At 41.9% G+C, this 19902-nt stretch overlaps 1 protein-coding gene across 2 annotated transcripts; it reads left to right on the top strand.

Annotated features, from left to right (window-relative positions):
- Positions 1–3485: 3485 nt before the first annotated feature.
- Positions 3486–18933, top strand: fam135a (family with sequence similarity 135 member A). Of its 2 annotated transcripts, XM_070977543.1 has the most exons (21): positions 3621–3759; positions 5749–5878; positions 7298–7377; positions 8198–8337; positions 9063–9133; positions 9249–9422; positions 9659–9785; positions 10710–10863; positions 11347–11424; positions 11818–11867; positions 12990–13148; positions 13277–13350; positions 13503–13657; positions 13777–15727; positions 15847–16007; positions 16102–16193; positions 16322–16419; positions 16693–16844; positions 17007–17117; positions 17216–17329; positions 17782–18933. In XM_070977543.1, exons 2-21 carry the CDS (start codon positions 5802–5804, stop codon positions 17985–17987), a joined length of 4224 nt encoding a protein of 1407 aa, XP_070833644.1. In that variant the 5' UTR covers positions 3621–3759; positions 5749–5801; the 3' UTR covers positions 17988–18933. The 2 variants fall into 2 exon arrangements, with proteins under 2 accessions (XP_070833645.1, XP_070833644.1); XM_070977544.1 differs by lacking the exon at positions 11347–11424 and having other exon boundaries at positions 3486–3759.
- The last annotated feature ends 969 nt before the right edge of the window (positions 18934–19902 follow it).

Below are 19902 nucleotides of genomic sequence, written 5' to 3'. Positions count from 1 at the left end.
AAAGCCAGAGGGCCGAAAACAACCGTGTGTCTGCCGGAGTCCAGCGCCGTGAAGGTAAACTCCAGAGACTTCGACTCCCCGTTGAGTCTGACGGCCAGCTGCTCCTTGCCATTCACATCCTGCATTTGCCAGATATTCCACTTCTTATTGATGGTGCTGCCACTCATGCGCAGCACGGACACAAAGGCAAACTCCGGCGGCAGCCCCAGAGGATAAGCGGATCTGAAACACAGAGGAAGGGCTGTTATCAAACCCCCATCTTACATTAGATTTAAAATTAAATGTCCAACAGGAGTTTAATTGAATTGTCCATTTTATTTTTATTTTGAAGTTTTATCTCAAAAGGAATGTGAAAGTACAGATAAGACCAGTGTTTGGTGTTCAGCACCATGGACAGGGTAAATGGTGTTATACCAGCTCAACCACTAGGTGTCAGTGTTCAATCATTTTAACGCCCTGCAGCTTACCTGGTGTTGATTCTGAAGTTGAACGCTGGGCCTATCTGGTAAGCAACATGCTGAGGAGATGCTCCAGTAACCTTTTTAACGGTGCCCCTTCTCGCCAGCTCAGCAATGTGGAACTGGGCCATAATATAAAAGCCTAAGGGTGCAGGGTCAAAAGATGTGTTGCTATAAGGATTTTTTGGAGACAAGATGTTTGTAGTCAAGTGTCAAATAATAGATTTTTTCCACTCTATGATATAATTAGATGATCTTTTACAGCTTCACAAACATACAGCATCTGCATGATATTTATTTTACTGCAACCGCCTATTTATTCTTACAAAGGAGTAATATTAAGTTGTTCTTTCTGAGAGGTAAATTTCTGACAAATTAAAAAGCAAGCTGTTCTCGGTTTTTGTGAATCCACCTGGGAAATAATCCTCCCCATCGCTGATCTGAGGGCATATGGACTGCTGCTCCCGATGAATACCAACTTGAGATGAAAATCCCACAGCTGCAAGATGGAAACAGAGAGCAGCACGTTAGTAGTCGAAGTGTGTGTGTGTGTGTGTGTGTGTGTGTGTGTGTGTGTGTGTGTGTGTGTGTGTGTGTGTGTGTGTGTGTGTGTGTGTGTGTGTGTGTGTGTGTGTGTGTTGTGAAGAGGGAATAAAAGCTCAGTGTTTGGAAAGCTGCACCAGTGCCTTGAATAAATATTAGGCTATCTCTGACTGTTTGTGGTTTCCTCTTTAACACTTAAGCTCTAGATTTCCCAGTTTTTACACATCTGGACAGCAAGTTAAAGGTCTTTATCAAGTTTGAATGAATTGTTCATACACAACGGATCCTTCCTGTCTCCATTTCCTTTTCCCATCCATTGTATTACACATCTGACACTGTCCAAACATGTTATTCAGGGATGATACTGAGATATTATCTTTTGATGCTTCATCAGTGTTGTGTTTATCAATGCATTTTATTCAGGTATTACAATTTAGTGCACACTTGAACTGACACACAGGCACATAGCTGCTAACCCAATAATGTTAGTGCTGCTACACAGATCCACACAGGATACATGTCATAAAATATAGATAAGAGCAGCAGAGTGTACTGAGGGAACACAAAGTAGTGTAAATGCTTCATGGAAAAGAAACAATGGAGTTGTATGCCTTACACTAATAAATGAAAGAGGTCTGCAATATGAAACAGTGTACAGCAGTGTATGCATTAAAGAAAAGCTGCAGAGCTATTCAGCATGTCACATATGCAACAACACATGCCAAGAACAGAGAAACTGGCTTAACAAAAACGAACAGCAGTCACAAGTGCAAACTGATCAGCAGAAATATGTTTAACATGCCTGTTGGGTTGAGAGATACTGATAATTGGCATGCAAATGGACATGACTCACCTTTGCAGCAATGCACCACGCTGCTAATTTTGTAACTTTAATGTGTAAGTGTTTCCTTCTATTAAACAGTCGCACCAATTGCACCGTGCAGTACAGAAGAACGCTACTTACTCTGAGAATGAAGTCCTGTGCAAAGATATTCTGGGATCACATAGCAGCAGCACAATGAGTACAGAAGGATATTTCTGGAATCGAATCAGAAAACACCTTAAGATGAATTTTGAGTGAGAAATGTAATTGTTTTCTTTATGGTTGCCACTGTGGAATTAAAACTGCCAGGCAGCATTACCATCAAGAACATATACTGTCATATTACTCTTACGGTCACTATTAAAAATGATTTACCTTTTGACTCCACCCATTTCATAGCTTGATCTGGAAAGGGAAAAAATAAAAAAAGCACCTGCTGCAGGATGTTTTTACAGATTGGCTTCCAGGAGAGATCAAGAGTCTGGATAGTTGCTTCCTCAGCAGGAGTGGAAAAACTTCAGGTCACAGTGAGGGGTCTCTTATAGGCTTGACTGTTGTCATTTATATGGGGGAGTGAGTCAACAGTCTCCACAGTGTCAACTTTACATTCCACTGGAGTTCTCCTGCACCCACCATGGGTTTAATGTTAATGTTTCTTGAGGCACACAAACACAGTGTTGTATCCCATTTGTAGTTTGTTTTTGTTTTTTGTTTTTTTCAATGATTGTGTACCATAAGTAACACCAAGTAAATTAGCTGCTTTTATTCGCCCATGCACTCCTGGGTTCCACATTCTCTGTGTGCTCTATGGTTGCACGGTATTCAGACAGCATTGTTTCCACCGCAGTCCAAACTGAAACTCAAGAGACGCTGACTAAGAAGCAATTCAAGCTGTGTTTGCTCTGTCAGGCCAAGAGACAGAAAAAAGACTTTCTGAAATAAGATATAAAACCTGTGCTTTCCATTGTAGTGATAACATCCAGGAGGATGTGGAATGCAGTGTGTATTGTGAGGAAGCCCAGCTTTCATGATGTTTTCACAGGGAATTTGTTCTGAATACTGTTCTTAAGAATCTGGAAATGCTGGTGCAGGGAAATAAGAAATGAAACTGCTGATTGTACATGAATGCCCCTTCCTCACATTTCCTCCTCTTATCCTGCTACTTGTTTCAAGTGATGAATTGATTTGCCTCTAGAAGCAGCGGTAGGTTAAACTGAACTTATAACGAGGACTCACTGCACATACCAGAAAGAGCAGTTTGTCTCTTTGGCATTTATTGTGCAGCCAATTCACAGTTAAGTCTACAAACTAAGATGAACACACAGGGAAAGAAAAAAAAAGTCACAGAAAAGCATGTCAAATACACAAACCTCAGATAGTGGTAGTCATTCTTGTGCACTTTTCTAACCTAAATGACATGCATAGTGTCACAAGATGTGAAAAGGTTTAATAATTAAAACATGTTGTATAATTCATCAGTATAAGTCATAAGTCCATGTTTTTTGAAAATATAGCATAGTAGGAATATAACAACAACAACAACAACAACAACAACAACAATATATCTAGCTCTTCAATGTTCCATTAACAGGTAGCAATTCTGTATGTGGCGTCAACTGCGCCTCTGGTATGTGCGCAGCAACGCGCAGTTAGATGTTCGTAAACGTACAGCTGGAGCAGCGCCTACTGTCAGCTCCTCAGATTGAGCACAGTTAGCTCGATGGCTAGCAAACAGTACTGTAGGGAGAGATACACAGCCAGTCAGCTCTGGGTATCATATTAGGGCGGTCCTGCTATAACGTTAGCCAGGCTAGGAAGTGAAATAGTAATCACAGTAGTGTTTTCTGTCATAACCTCACAGCGAAAGGACGGCGGCAGGACTGAAATTGGAGCTAACGTTGGTTAGCTAGCTAATGTTAGCTTGCCAACGCAATGGTGAGTAGCGTTTGCTTGCCTGTGTTGCTAATGTTAGACCCGGTGACAAGTGTTCGGTAGGTGGCTAACGTTACGCTAGCCGTTACCACTAGCTAAGCGGCTACCTACTGAGACTTTCGTCGTTGGTCTATTCAAGTGTCTTATGTTATGCTACGTCTTTGTCGGATTGTTCCCGACCTTTTGTGGGCCCGCACCAAAATGTTGTTTGGTAGCTTCCCACCTGTAACCCTAAGGATACCCTTGCCGAGATTCTGCCCCCAGCAGGGATCTTTACCACCTCACTCTCTCCAGTAATAGCATCTAAACCATTATAACTAAGTTCTAACTTAAACAGCTGTGTCTAAACTGGTCTGTATCTGTTGTGGGTTTTAGCGATTGAAATAACTATGTCCCCTTTTAAAGAAGAAACAATCAGCCGATGTTAAGGCCTTCTCATATATGCTATATTTTTAATACGACTGTTGCTAGATGTTTTAATTTTACTTTGTCCGTCGTGGGTCGTTGACTTGAACTGTCTGAAGTGTTAGTTTAATTTCCCTATCAGCAGTCGTCGGAGTTTGGTTAGGCAAATGTGGCATTCTGCTTTGTTGTGGCTTTTTCTCAAATTACAAGTTTGTGTTTCTTGACGTTTCAGTGAAAATCCATCCGGGTTATTTGCTTTATTGGCCCCAACATTTGTGTATTGTAAACGGTCCACACCTCACTCCACCTTTTATATTGTAAAAATGAATTGACGTTACGTAAATGTAGTGTGACATATTCAGACAATACTCATGACTGAAGACCAAACCTGATAAACCTTGATAAACCAGCTGCTCCGACGGCCCCTAAACTCATCATGAAACCTTTACGGCATCACAAATCTGTAATGTTGACCGGTAATGTCAATTTATTCCTTCGGATGGCTTTCATAGAGGAGTTGTTAGCATAAACATTTGCACATCTGTGCATTAGAAACTTGGGATCTGTGTTTCTGTTGCACAGGTTAAAATGATTTAACTGACTGCCAAACTAATAATTTGTGTCATTTTTTGTAAGTAATGATAAAGTAGCTATTCGAAGGTCTTAGTCTCTTATACTTCACACAAAGTCAGTGCAAAAATGCATTAGGGAAAACCAGCTGATTAACTATTGGTGCCCTTGCATGTCCTCTGCATGTGCCCAGTGTACTTTATTTTTGATTTACAGCTTTCAAAGATCACCTCTTCCAGGAAGGAAAGCATATTTGGATATTAACACTACCTAGTTCTATTTGCTCTGCGTTAGGCATCTGTGCCGACCAGGTCAAAGTCATTGTCTCATATTGGTTTTCACTGGCATGAACACAATGACGTGTTGTCTCTCAGTGGATGATTTATTCATTTCATACATGACTAATTTAGGGAGCGTCTGTATGATTGTTTTTGCCAGCTTTATTTTGCCCCTGCTGCTGCAAAAAGGAACTTATGTGGCCTTTTCTGTAATTAGGTCTAAATAAATCATGAGTGACAAATGTTTGCATTAAATGAGAAGGATGCCTGTGTTTATTTCTAACACTACCAATTGGTGATATTGTATTCCAGGCCTATTTCTGCAACGTTATTCATAGTGTTTTCCCTTATCCTGTCATCCTACTGCTATAATTGTCTGGGCTGTTAACCAATTATGCCTCAAGGACAGGATGCCTCCTATTCCAAATGTAGACCTCATACCCTACTAATAATTCCCTGAAAAGGTTGACCATCACCCAAGTCGCACATATTCTTAAACTTGATCTTGTGACTGTATGACTACTGCTGGTGTTTTATTTTAATTGTTGGCGTCTGATTTTTTAAAATAATAGGGCTCAGCCTTGGCTTTCTGTGACATGGGGACATCATGTTAGCACCCAAGTTCTAGTCTGGTATTTAGGAGTATGTCTCTAGTGGAAATGCTGTGTTTTAACCAGGTGGACATAAAGTTTTACAAAGACCTGTTTGCTGGAGCTGAAATGATTGTTTTTACCTGTAGGCCAACAGGTGTATCCCAGATGACGTAAGGCACCTCTGCCCATAGAGACCAACATGACTGAAGTCCAGGCCACAGTGGAGTTCTCTGTGGAGCTCCACAAGTTCTACAATGTGGACCTGTTCCAAAGAGGGTGAGTATTGTCTCTAGATACCCAATTTTCCATACATTACGCACAAGTTTACCTTGCTAGTTAAAACTAGGACAGCTTTGATGCTACGCTTTGTGGTAGAAGGGGACTGAGATGTATTCTGTGAGTGTCCCAGCCAAACTGGGACAGTTGGCAATCTTGTTAAGGCCTTCAGGGGGCTCAAAGAATGTGCTTTATACAGATAGCGTAGAATATACTAAACAGTGCTGGAGTATACTATTTTAAATACGTGTGCAAGTTTACCTTTTCTCTGTGTCTATGTGATGATGAGGTGAAAGTCTGATATAAAGAGTAATCCAAGGGTACATTTTTACAGTAACTGGCCTGTACTGTAAAAAGTACCCAGTAAAGAACCTTATATCATTTAAGAACTGTAGTGAAGTGTACCACATGGGCACAGGCATTTTTTTGAGTCACCAAATTTTGATCTGTATTTTAATCGCCACAGTGCTGCAGGCAAAGTAAAGTGGTAAAAAAATCAGTTTCATTAAAAAGGTGAAAATGGATGGCTTCCGATGCCCTATATAGCACAATGTATGTAACATTTAGTCAAACAAAACATGAATAAACAGACAACTAATGCTGTTCTTGCAACTGTTCAATGAAAGACAATGCTGTAAATAATAATTAACTGTAGTACAACAAAATAATGTTTGGGTCAATGCTCAGAATGGCTAATCTGCCTTATTAAGAGGTCTGTTGGCTTTGGAACATCTATAATATTTATTGTACAACAAAGGTCTGGTATAGTTTAAGTTATACATTGTTTAAACTATGTATGTGTCGAGTAATACCCCACAGACACCGCTTCAGATAGCCATGTCAGACTCTTGTTGTTTGATGGCACTGAGCTCACATTCCAGTGTAGCATAGCACATTACACTAAATAAACCATGTAGCTGTCACTTAGTGGCTTTTGTGGTCTTCAACAGGAAACAAGCGACGGCTCAGACTTCCTGCTCCCTAATACAACTCTAGTTCTGTGTTATATGGTGTCCTGTGCTTTCCTGTCATCCTGTCGATTAGGAATAATGTGACCAATCACATATATGTGATTTCCATCACCCCCACCTGTTTTTTGTTTTTTTTAACTCTAACAGCTGTTGGTCTCTAACATCTGGGAATTCTTTTTTTACAGCAGCAGTGTAATGATACTTCACTGTGCTGGGATAAAAGATAAAACTCCCACCTCCTGGCTCATCAGTGCTTTAAGAGCTCAGGTTTACCACATGAGTGACTGCAAAAGAAAGTGCTCATTATTCATTAATGAAAGGTGTCGTGTTATTTTACAAGTAGAGCCACTTGACGCTAACCTGTGTAGTTTGTTCCCCTTTCACCGAGCCTCTAATGATGCTCTGGGCCCAGCTGCCGATCACCTCAAAATTTTCTCTGCATCTCCAGGTTCTACCAGATTCGTGCCAGTCTGAAGGTGCCCCCCCGCGTCCCACACAAAGTTGAGAACAGTCTGCTTCACCCGGGAGGTAAATACATTTTTTAAGATATGAGCAGTTTTTTTTTTACCTATATATGGTTGTATGTACACACTTCTCTGTTCTTGGAACCATTTGTGGTTCTCAGTTCTCCAACTGAAGCCATGAAAGTAACATATGGGTAACCTGCAGTGTGCAGAAAGTAAAGCACTGCTGCTTTTCTAATGAGGGGGCTGGTTGCTTCCCTGTAAACGTAGTACTAATTGAGTCATACTAATACTTCAAGTAGACTTGCATGTCTTTTTGAATTCCATTTAAGCTCTCAGATATTGGCGTTGTTGCAGATTTGATTTACTTGTTGTGTTGGCAGGTGGCTCACACGCCACTTCTTGTGCTTAGCATTTCTCTCAGGCTCTGTGCCCATGCCTCACCCCCTTGCTTTGAGACATACAGTGCTCCTTTCACATGAAGCACTCACTTTTTTGTTTCATAAATAAACAGGATCATCAAGGCAATGTATAATTACAGTGCTTACATGTTTTATTTTTGATTTTTATGACTTTGTGAACCTTGTTTAATAGTGTAGATGGGAAACAGCTACACTTTCATCTTCAATACAGACCCAATAAGATATCCTGTCAGATAATTCCTGGCACAGGTTGTAAGATTATCATTGCCTGTGGGTTGGCTCCTGTACAATTTTATTTATATTTGGATCTGAAAAATCCATTTTTGAACTGTCAGCCATGTGTAACCACACCTGACATACCGGTGATCCTGTGCCTGGTCACAGCACCAGATCACGTGTTTCTAAAGGCTCAGCTTGCTTGGTATTTTCCACAAACAGTTAATCATGGTGGTGTTTGTCTAGGCTCTGATCTGGCGTTTCCTGCTTCAGTCCAAGATGATGTAATTTGCAGCAAAACCTTCCAAATCCTGTATAAGAACGAAGAGGTTGTGGTCAACGATGTCCTCCTCTTCAAAGTGATGATGCTGCTGGATGAGAAGAAGGTAAGTTTGAGAAAGCGTTTTTCCTGGGCGCAATCCAAAATATTCAGTATTTGTATTTGCCAGTCATATTTTTCCATATGAAACACTGCTCTCTGCCCACTTGCCATAAAGGAGATTTACAGTGAAAGCCAATCCAATTTAGATGGCTTTGTTTGACAGATGAATATAGCCAACATCACAGATTGTCTTCAAAAGTTTTCTATTGTCTTTTCAATTGTGTCCTTTATTGTTTTGTGTAAAATCAATCGAGAAAGAAGCTGGTGTGGAACTTTTTGTGGCAGGAATATTGAACACAGTTTGGAAGTTCGGATGCCGCCTTCAACCAAACACTTAAGAAGTACGATGCACCTGCAAAATGTGACTGAAATGGAGAAAAAGTGATTTTTTTATGAACCCAAAGCAGTGCAGCTGTCATGATGAATATCCTCATCGAAATTCTTTCTACTTGCCGCTCCTTAGTTTACCCGCTCGAGAAGCCTAGTGTTATGAATGAGGAGGTTCAACTGTTGAAACAGGGTGAAGTGGAGTGTTTTTGACAGCTGGCGCGTCCTCAGGGCAACGGATTACAACAACCAAAGGCTTCAAAATGAATCAGGCTGATTAGAGCTGATACCATCAAATAAAAAACACCTTGATTGCTGTAATACAGATCTTGCAGATCAACTTGTGATGCCACTTGATTTTACACGTGCTCTAAGTATGACTGTCTCCACTGTTTCCATCAGGTGGAAGAGTCCCTCAATGACATGGACTTCCAGCTGTTCTTGGATTTATATTTCACAGACGGTGATTACACGTAGGTGTTGCAACATTTTAACTGCATGTCATGTTCGTGAATTTAATATTTGCATCTCCTATGCAAATATGGCAGTAATAGAGTCCTCTGTATCTTCCTTGTTTAATTTCCACAGGCCAGATGATCCAAGCTCTCTGCAGAATATCAGTGGCCGCACACTTCGTTTGCACTTTAGCCTTCAGCGAGGCATCCACCAACATGTCAATGTCATGTTCGACTACTTCCACCTGTCTGTCATCTCTGTAGCCATCCATGCCTCCCTAGTGGCACTACATCAGCCCCTCATCAGGTCAGACTGCTGCCTAACCCAAAACATGTGGACACTCACAGGAGAGGGCCATTTCTTGCACTGAATATACAATAAATGTTAACATTACAGTTTAAGAAACAACAACATAGCTGTTGAATTTTAACTTGGCATTCATGTCCAGCAGCAAATGAGAAGTAGTGGAAACCTGATTGGAAGTGTCCCATTAAATTCTTGTGCTGAGTAGCTGAGTTTGATTTCACTCTCTGTCTGCCTAGTTTGCCTCGACCCGTGAAAACCACATGGCTTAACCGCAACGCTCCGGCACAGAGCAAAGACTCAGTCATCCCACCTCTGGAGAGTGTGGTGTTCGGCAACAGTTACATCAAGCAAGTATCACCAGATGTAAGTGAACCTTCTTTATAGCAATGACAGTATCTTAATTTTTTTGTCTGTGTGAAAGATGCCGCCATAGTCTCATCAATTAACAAGTTTTGCTGTATTACAATAGGCAAAATGTAGCACCTAAGTTACCTAATAATGACTCCATATATGCAGTAGAACTCAGGTTGTCTTCCTTTTGTGAGATAGAAATAAATCTGAAAGGATAACAAGGGCCTAGTATATCCGTTGTTTAAGCCAGGCTGGACATGGCTGTGGACTGTGGATCTGACAGTTGCACACCTCAGGTAGAATGGTGTGTTCCATTCATTGCATTTGAAGCACGGGGGGGTGCATCAGGCTGTTGACAGGTAGGGCAGAAGAAGAGGAAACTATCAGACCGCTGTCGCATTTTGCCAGCAGTAATCGGCCTCTCCTGACAGAGAAAGGTGGCCAGCTGTGAATGTACCACAGTCATCCAGGCAGAACAGAGGCAGTGCCCCTCATCCCGCCCTGGATGCATCACTAATTGGTTGTATGGAATAACAACCCATCCACTGTTCGTTTCACTGCAGGGATCTGTGCAGCAGCTGCTATGAAGCATTTTCATGCAGACATTGCACACAGGATAAGGAGGGGTTTAGTGGTTGCTGTAATGTAATGAGGCACACAGTGTGCAGTAGCATATATTTTTTAATAATTTCCTCTTTTTTTTTTTTTTTTAAATATATACCTGATGTCGGAACATTACAAAAAATAATTTTCCACTACACTTGTAACCAGTGACTTTAGGTTTAATGCAGGACATTGGCAAAAACATAACGGATATTTAGTTGGTGGCTATAAATCAGATGTTTACACCTGCTTAGAATGTTCAGAACAGCAGAAATTATGTTGATCGAATGAAATCATCTCATGCATCTTCTCTCTGTCCCTCGTGATCCTCAGGGCAGGACATTCCTGGTGTCTGACCACTGTCTGCAGCACGCCTTCAGTCTGCACCATAGCCTTTGCTCCAATCTCCTCCTAGCCTACCAGGGTCTCTTTGGCTACTTCACCTCTATTACTAAGGACTTGCCCTCCTCCCATCGTATGGAACTAGGTATACTGCACCGTGTCTCAGGTTGCAAACAATGAAATCTTAAATCCCAGTCATTGAAAAGCTTTCTTTTGTCGGGGGGGGAGGGGGGGCTTTTGATGCATATGCATTGTTTTGTCTTTTCAACAGTCGTGCTTTGTTGCACATTGCAAGTTTGTTGTGTTCTCATTTCATTTCACCTGATCCCTGCACCATAACATGTTCTGTCCTTTAAACAGACACACCCAGCAACCCACTAGGTTCATTTAAGAATTTAAGGATCTAGCTGTGGTCAACTAATCATTGTACTGACAAAATCTTACTTGCATTCAGTTGATAGGTTTGTTAACCTGCAGACTAAAGCCAGATTGTAACAGCTCCCAAACACAAGTCATCGTTGTAAATATGCCTCACCGAACCTAATCCACAAAGTGGACAGACATTAACCCATCCTAGACGTCCAAGTAATAAAAAGGTTAAATATGCCTATATGTGCAATCTTACTAGCAAAGCCCAGCATGCAAGTCCTATATGAGAGAGTACTCAGAAGACCCTATCCCAGAAGTCAAAGGCACGTCTACATAGGTATGTCCCGACCCTTGCAGTACCTCAAATCAGCCTGCCTCTCTATCCGCTGTCTTCTTCACTCCAGTTTCCTTCTCGTTGAAGCCATCATGTCTTTTCCATGTCCCACTTTCCAGAGACAATATACTTGCTGCTGTCATGTCATTTTTTTCACTCTTGTAAATACTCTATACTCAGTCTTTCTTTCCAACTTTATAACTTGGCCTTGGTCAAAGAGTCTTTTAACAATGGTTCTGTAGAGTTTATAGGCTGTCTCTGGCCTCAGAAAAAGTAATTTCTGACACCACTTCCTTATTCAGCTTGCATTGAAGGTTCTTCTAAAAACCTTCTGTGTGATTAAATATATAAATTATAAAAGTGAATCTTAGTAATACTTTTCCCCTGCCTCCTCAGAACAACTCGACTTAGAGGCCCGTCTGGCTGAGTTATGTGAACAAGTCAAGGTAAGTTGAGTGCTGCAATTTTCTGTCCTGTAAAAGGCAATGATGCAAAACATTTATAGGAAGCAACAAGCCCAGCACATCATCAAATTAGTGCTTAGTTTATAGCCACGAAGGGATAACTGGAAATCTGGCAGAAGGCCATATTGAAGTTGTCGGAAAAGTGGGGAAAAAAGCAATCGTCTTGCATTTCATAAATGATGGAATTAGTACTAAGACAGTTTGTTTTAGTAGGTAATGCTGACCATGGGGTGGAAGCAAATGGTACCATACATGTGAACATGTTGACAGAAGGGAATGGAGTTTACTTTGTATGTTTGTATGTCCAGACATGTAGTATTTTTGGATATTTAAGTCAGTATTTCGATTGCCAGGTGATATTGAACTGCACAGAAAGCTCAACTGGAGTCAGTGGTGAGAACTGTATAGTTGCCAGGTCACTCAAGGTGTGTCAGCAAATTCTGGAGAAGAGAAAACTCTGAATTTGTGACCATACTGGCAAGCATTCTGATATTGCTTGACAGTTAGTAGAATGACATTGAAAACTTGTCTCTGAAAGCATTTTTGTGTAGGTGAGATAACCAGTCTTTAGTGGTTGGGTCCTTGAGTCCTGGTATGTTGGCGCTCTTTAGATCAGGAGTGATAGAGAAGGTTTTGCAGAGCTGTGGAATGGTTGGAATTTATGCAGATGATGGTGGCACATTATGCAGATCATTTGCTTTTTGTGTGTTTCAGGTTCATTGTACTTTCCAAATATAGTATTTCATATTATATAACCAATGACAATGGGTTTGACAGACACAGAAAAGGAAATAGATACACTTTATGTTGGCGACTTCATATGGAATTCAAGACTTGTTTTTATGATTGAAAAACTGTTTTTTTCAGCAGTGCAAAGAGGTGAATTAAAAAAACATTATGGCCTAATTAGGATTGCTGAACAATTGTCCGTGCCAAATGAATCATTAGACAATCAAGAAATGTTAGAGTCTATTTTAGGGTATTTTACTTCTTATAACAAAAATCCTCTTGTATAGAACTTCATTCCATCGTTTTTATGTTGATATCAGGGACATGTGCTCACTTGAGCCCTCTGGTGGGTGACTTGTGTCTCTATACTTTTAGCATAAAGCAGAGTCTCCTGACGAGCTGGCAGAACTGGTAAATATGAACCTGGCCCAGCTCTGCTCTCTGCTCATGGCGCTCTGGGGACAGTTCCTGGAGGTCGTGTCCCTGCAGGAGCATGTCGCTGCCCTGCTAGCTATGGAGCATCATACACTAAGAGTGAGTCCCAACGCCTTCGATCATCTACAGATTGAAATGTCTGACTAGTTATCTTTGAATGAACCTTGAAATCTCTGAACAATACTTTTGACTGAATCTTGACTTTGCATAATGTGGTCTTATTAAAGGTAAGGCGGTTTGCTGAGGCTTTCTTTTGTCTCGAACATCCAAGACAGTCTGCACTGGCTTATCAGGAACTACAGTAAGTTGCAGTGGCATGTCTGTCTTGATTGTGAAATACAGTGTTGCTGTTGCCAAGCCTGTGCCAGTATGTGCTTGTCTGCAATACTATAGCCCAAGTATGGAAACTCTGACTCTTTTTTTTTTCTCTCTCTCTGACTCCCCCGCAATCAGTGCTCACAGTCACCAGCAGATGACTAATGCTATCAAAAGCTCCAGCTACTTCCTCTCTTTGCCTCCACTTCCAGTGGAATGTGCAGACCTGGATGGTGATGTTAGCTCCCTGCCAATCATCTTTGAGGATAGATACCTGGATTCCATTACTGAAGGTCGGGAACACATTATTGCTCCTTAACTACATACAGTCAGTGGGCAGTGGCTTATTTTTTAAATTAAATATGTTTTTATTTGTTGTCTTTTTTGTGTTCCTCCTGGTTTGATTCTGAAGATCGTGATGGACCCTGGCTGGGCATGCATAATACAAGGACTGGCTCAGTGTCCAGCAAAACAGACAAGCCTAATTCCAAGGACTGCAGTGCAGCAGCCAGCCCCATACCTGAGTCTCGGTGTACACCTATGGATAACACCTGGCCAGACAGCTATGATCCACCGCCGAAGTCCAAAGGCAAGTCAGTCAAGCTCAAGAAAAATTCAAAGACTGAAAACTCCAAGAAGCTGATTAGACAGGGCTCCAAGGACTCTGTAGTTCTAGTGGGCTATAAGAACCTCAAAGCTCCGTATAGTGACACCAGCACAAAGTACAAGGAAGGGGAAGCTCCCCTAAACCAAGACGAGGAACGAGATACCTTGCAGGGGGGCTCAAGTAGTTATTTAAGGACTAATACCAGTTCTGTTTTTGACTCTGGTGCCACATCAGCACATTCTGGAAACAGTGCTGTTGATTCTGTTGCAGATGACGATACAACTGCCGCTCGGTGTCAAAAAGGTTTTTCCAAAATTCCTACAAACTTAGACGCACAGAATAATCCTCAGGCAGGTACTGGGGGTATTGCTACATGCAACCAACCACTTAACAAAGATGCGCAAGTTGACCACGGTAGCCAAAAGCTGCCACAGTGGTCTTCTGGGCTGAAGCAGATTGAGGTGAAACCAAGTAACAAGGACCCGTACCAAGGGGACAAAGTAACAGTTCTTCTGCCATGTCGGACTGATGGAACTCTTAGCAGCAATATTCCAGAGATCACCCAGACAAATCTCTGTGACTCAAAACAGTCTGTGGTGGACTCTGTGTTTGAAAGGCCAGGTAAAGAGGCAGCACAGCGGAGCCAGTCCTGTCTGGTCTCAGGACAGGTAAAGAGTGATTGTATCAGGCAGCCAGATGGAGGAGCCCCCAGTGCCTCGTCTCGCCTCTCAGACTCGGGCATTGAGAGTGAGCCCAGCTCCTTTGCCACTCAGCTTGTTCCAGGACCGCAGACTTGTGCAGGGCTAGGCGTCACTGATTCCGGTGTTAGTGCCCCACAGCCCGACAGGCCCCTCCTGAGCCCTGCACCACGGCCTGTTCAGCAAAGCTCAGTGCAAAAACCCAGCGGGGCAGCAGAGATTCTATACCCAGAAAACACTAGTGCTGTCAGTGGAGTCCAGTCCTCCCTCACTTCCATCAACTCCTTGCCCTCAGATGATGAGGGTGAAGGTTCCTCCAGGGGCTCCAGTGGAGCCGAGGTCCGAGGCAGGAAGTCCAGTGTCTTAGTGCAGGAGCAGAGTGTTGTCTTCTCTGGGGACACCACTTACAGACCTGCTACCGATGTGGCCTGCACCCCTGACACTGCTGCAGGTTATTCCCAACTTATAAAACCTGATATGGAAGCACACCCCAAAGTAACAGGAATTTCTGAAGTTGGACTAGAGGGAGCAGGTGGTTCTGGGACTGTTAAAGAATCCCGTAGTGAACCCCACACTGCCTGCCCCTCTAGTAACTCTGCCACCAGTAGCACTGACCTGGTCAAACGTGGGATGGTAGAGAACTACTTCGGCTCATGCTCTAGCACAGATGTGTCTGAGATCAGCCCCGTAGAAACATCTGCTATCACACTAGGAATCCAGACCGGACCACAGGTTGAGGAGGACGAGGACGAGACGGAGCATGAGATGATCGAGAACGGTTACTATGAGGAAGGCGATGGTTATGCTTTTTTGAATGGTGTTGCTGACGAGGAGCGAAGTGCGGTTGGGGAAGCAGCGGCTCAAGAGACAAGTCTCCTGTTTGAACAGCTTGGCATTGGCTACCTCCACGAAACAAAGGATTTATCAAAAGCTCCCATCTGCTCCAATCTAGCCTCCGGCAGTGTTGGGCATAGCCTGGGAAGACCACCCTGTCCCTCCAGGTCCCTTTCCTCTAGCCTGCAGTGGTATGAATGTGCACCCACGCCACAGATGAAAGCGTGAGTCATCTTGCACAGTTTTTCTCATGTCCCACATAATTTAGAGTTTATGCAGATATTTGTCCTGTCTCGCACATTATAAATGAATATTCATCAACTATTTGCTCATAATTATGCAGGTTCATTAAGGCCAAGGAAGAAATGAAGCAGCTAAGGCTGCCTGGCTTCTTGTATAGTGAGGTACCTGAGCTGGCATCCACTGTGCCCTACTTCAGCTTGGAGGAAGATGAAAGCTGTGAAGAAGGCATCCATCTCATAGTCTGCGTCCACGGCCTGGATGGTAGGAAACCTTATCTTCTTCCCGAGTTAATTACTTCCTTTTGAGTCTTTTTTTTTTGGGGGGGATTAAAAAACAACACACTGGTGTCCTTTAGGTAACAGCGCAGACCTGAGACTGGTTAAGACTTACCTGGAGCTTGGACTGCCTGGCGCTCGTATTGACTTCCTAATGTCTGAGAGGAACCAGGTGAGTGGATAAGCACTCGTTACTGTCATCTGATATTGGTGTTAGTGAGCTGTAACACCTCTTAGTGAATCAAACACACCCCAAAACACCCTTTCTTTTCCCCTGATACATGCTCTTTTCATCCACAGAATGACACTTTTGCTGACTTCGAGTCGATGACAGACCGATTGCTGGATGAAATAGTCCAGTACATTCAGATATACAACCTCACAGTGTCAAAGATCAGGTAAAATGTTTCTCTCTACCTAAAAAAGCTGCATGATGCAGTTGCACTCAGCTCTTCATTTGAGTTTATGTGTTCTCAAACGTCATAGTAGATAAATATGTAAGAAGATTGGAAAAAAAACAACTTAACCTCAGCAGCAGTTCCATTTTTCCATGTGTAAAATCCCACTTTATCGCTCATATGACTGAGGCAAACATCATGCTGACTGAGTGTGACTGAGGTGCATGTAAATGTTTGGTGTTTTTATGCTCTCTAAATATTCTCCTTTTGCAGCTTTGTAGGTCATTCCTTGGGGAACCTCATAGTTCGCTCAGTGCTAACGAGGCCTCGGTTCAAATGTTACCTGAGCAGGCTGCACACCTTCCTGTCTCTCTCTGGACCTCACCTGGGCACCTTGTATAACAGCTCTGCTCTGGTCAACACAGGCAAGTTTCAAGCTGATGGTGGAAAATCGCACATGTTGTCATTTTCAGATATTTCACTAATGCTACCTTCAGTCAGCTAATTGGTAGTTGCTATGTTTGCATTCTGTCTACTCTGTCATTGCGGTGAAGCCTGTTTAATAACTGTCAGCCTTTTGTTCTTAGGCCTTTGGTTCATGCAGAAGTGGAAAAAGTCAGGATCCCTCCTGCAGCTGACGTGCCGTGATCACTCTGATCCTCGCCAGACTTTCCTCTACAAGCTCAGCAAGAAATCCGGTTAGCTTTGCTGTTTGTTTTTTACTGAAGACATTTTTGGCTGTGCGTGTGGAATATGAGATTGTAGACATAACTTGCGTATTGATCTGCTTTTGAAGGTCTGCAGTTTTTCAAGAATGTGGTGCTGGTGGGGTCTCTGCAGGATCGCTATGTCCCCTATCATTCTGCTCGGATAGAAATGTGCAAAACTGCGTTAAAGGACAAACAAACAGGTGAGCCGGAGCACGGTCTTTGGTCGGCACGCTGCTGTGACGACTTGCCAGGACAAGATGCGTTTGATAAATACAGGTGTTCTGAACTGGAGAAGAGCAAGCAAGCAGAACAAGCCCAGTCCTATGGGATCTGACATACCAAGCAGCAGTTTAAGTGCAGTTCCTCCCAATTATTTGGAAACAGTTTCGGCACTGCTTTTTAAGGATGAGGGCGATTCTTTTTTCTGTCCCTCCTTTTTTTTTAATATATATATTCTGTTACTCCTCTCCTCAGTTTGTTCTTTCTTTCCTTCTTTGACTGATTTATAAAGGTCATAAAGCAATGTAGACTAAACAGACTAAATATTCTTTAGTCCACATCGTTAGCCTTCGTACAGTTCTGCTCATAGGGACTTACATCAAACAGACCAACTCCTGCCATGTTCAGCCTTTTTCACTCTTGTTTATTCCAGGTCCCGTGTATGCTGAGATGATTGAGAACCTGCTGCTGCCAGTACTTCAGAACAAAGACTGTAATCTAGTGCGATATGATGTCATTCATGCCCTTCCCAACACAGCCAACTCCCTTATTGGCCGGGCCGCCCACATCGCCGTCCTTGATTCGGAGATCTTCCTGGAGAAGTTCTTCCTTGTTGCAGGCCTCAAGTTCTTTCAGTAGAACGGTGGCAGAATCAAACACACGGCTGGACGAGAGGAATGTGGAGCTAATACCTCACTGCATCGAAACCTTATTCTGATTATGGTATCTGGATTCGCTCTTGGTTTTTAAACACCTACACGTATACTCACTTTTCAAAGACATAAGTACGAACAAAACCAGTTTCTTTCATTTCATGTTGTTCATATTGGACTCACGGTGGATGCTCAGTTCGCCATGTTTATTTTTCTACTGCCATTTTTAAAACATTTTTTGTGTTTGGGAAATGATTTCCTCCATCATATGCTCTATTTTCAGTGTTATTTATGTGTTATGTTTTGCCTTTTAATTATTTTTCTCCAAGTTATTCAAATCATTTTAGATGCTGAACTGGAAATGTAGCTGCTACAAAAATGAAATGGCTGTTTTGGTGAGCTGGCCCAAGTCAAGTCTGCACATACTGTCCTCACCATTGCTAATGTTTTTCCACCAATTTTAAGAGACACTGCATTGATTTGCACCACAACTACATTTTACAAGCTTTTGTACTGAAAATGGTCATTTGTACAAGTTACTTTTTTATCAACAATTTTCCATCATTTTTAAAGGCAAAGATTGCATTTGAAATAGGATTGTTGCTCAGAATTTGCAGCCTTTGCTTTGGTCTTAATACTTTATGCTGTTCCTTGCCATTGGAGCACTCTGCACAACATATACCCAACCTGGTGTTGGAAGAATAAAGCTTTGCCTACAACATAACATTTTATTACAGGGGTTTTAAGTAATGGTCATGATTCAGCAAAAGCACATGTTGGTAATATGTTTTATTGAAAGTATTTGGTTGGTATCATTTGTGATTATTTACATGTTTAAACTGGAAAGTATTGGTTGGAATTAAAAAGTGTTTCTTGGAAAATTGTTTATATCATCATACTCTACCATTAAATATGCATATTATGAATTTGTTTATCTGACTTTCTTTCTTGAGTTCAGTCTGGATCTGGAGAGCGGTCACCCCTGATCTCAGAGTAGGTTCGTACAAGAGTTCAAACATAATTTCATATTACCTAGCCGACTAATACGACTGAAAGTGGGGTTCATACATTTTTTTAAGTAAAAATGTCTCATTTTAATGAGCTGACTAATTTTAGCCCCTTTGTTAAAATAAATTACATTGTTCTAGCTCTTCACTTGGCAGGTTTCTTTAGTAGTTGTGCATTTGTTTTGCTGATTATTCTGACCGTTTTCCTTATGTTTGTTAAGATTTTTTCTGCAATGGATCAAATAGTCCTGTAGATGGCAGTGTAATCACAGAAAGATGAGGGACGTGCTCTTAAAGAGCTGCAGTATATGTAGGAATTTATGTGCAGCGATTTGCATAGATCCGGGGATCATTTCACTGATAGATAAAGATAGATGGAGGCTACAAGGTAGTAATGGTAAAGACATATAGGTAGAGTAGAGAGACACTGGATTTCTTCTAGAGAATGGAAGATTAACTACTTCCCCCTATTCTTTATTCAAATATTAAGCCCACAGAAATACATCGTGGAAATACATATTTAAATAAATAACAGCATGAAGTAAATGAGAAACATTTGTAATTATTTTTTATTCCAACATGAAAAGAATAAAAAAATATATAGGAGGCCTTAATTGGTTCTCAATCGATGAAACGCAGTCACCATCTAAATGCACAGACTATTGAAAACACAGACTATTGGAAACAGAAATGGTCTCTGATTCCGGGCCGACATACTGGTCAAAATGCAAGAAATACTTAATTAATTATAAAAATAATAATAAAAATAATTTCCAGGGATATCCCCACGACGTTCACAGCTAACAGCGGGTTCCCAAACGGACCCAACACTGTGCTTGGACCTCTAATTAGCACGAGATCGCTGTACCAACACACAGCCTGGGGGAAGGAACA

This window comes from Chaetodon trifascialis, chromosome 13, assembly GCF_039877785.1.
Source record: "Chaetodon trifascialis isolate fChaTrf1 chromosome 13, fChaTrf1.hap1, whole genome shotgun sequence".
In the NCBI taxonomy this organism is placed as follows: Eukaryota; Metazoa; Chordata; class Actinopteri; order Chaetodontiformes; family Chaetodontidae; genus Chaetodon; species Chaetodon trifascialis.
The sequence above is the reverse complement of the archived record's forward strand: the minus strand, read 5'-3'. Positions and strand labels throughout refer to the sequence as shown.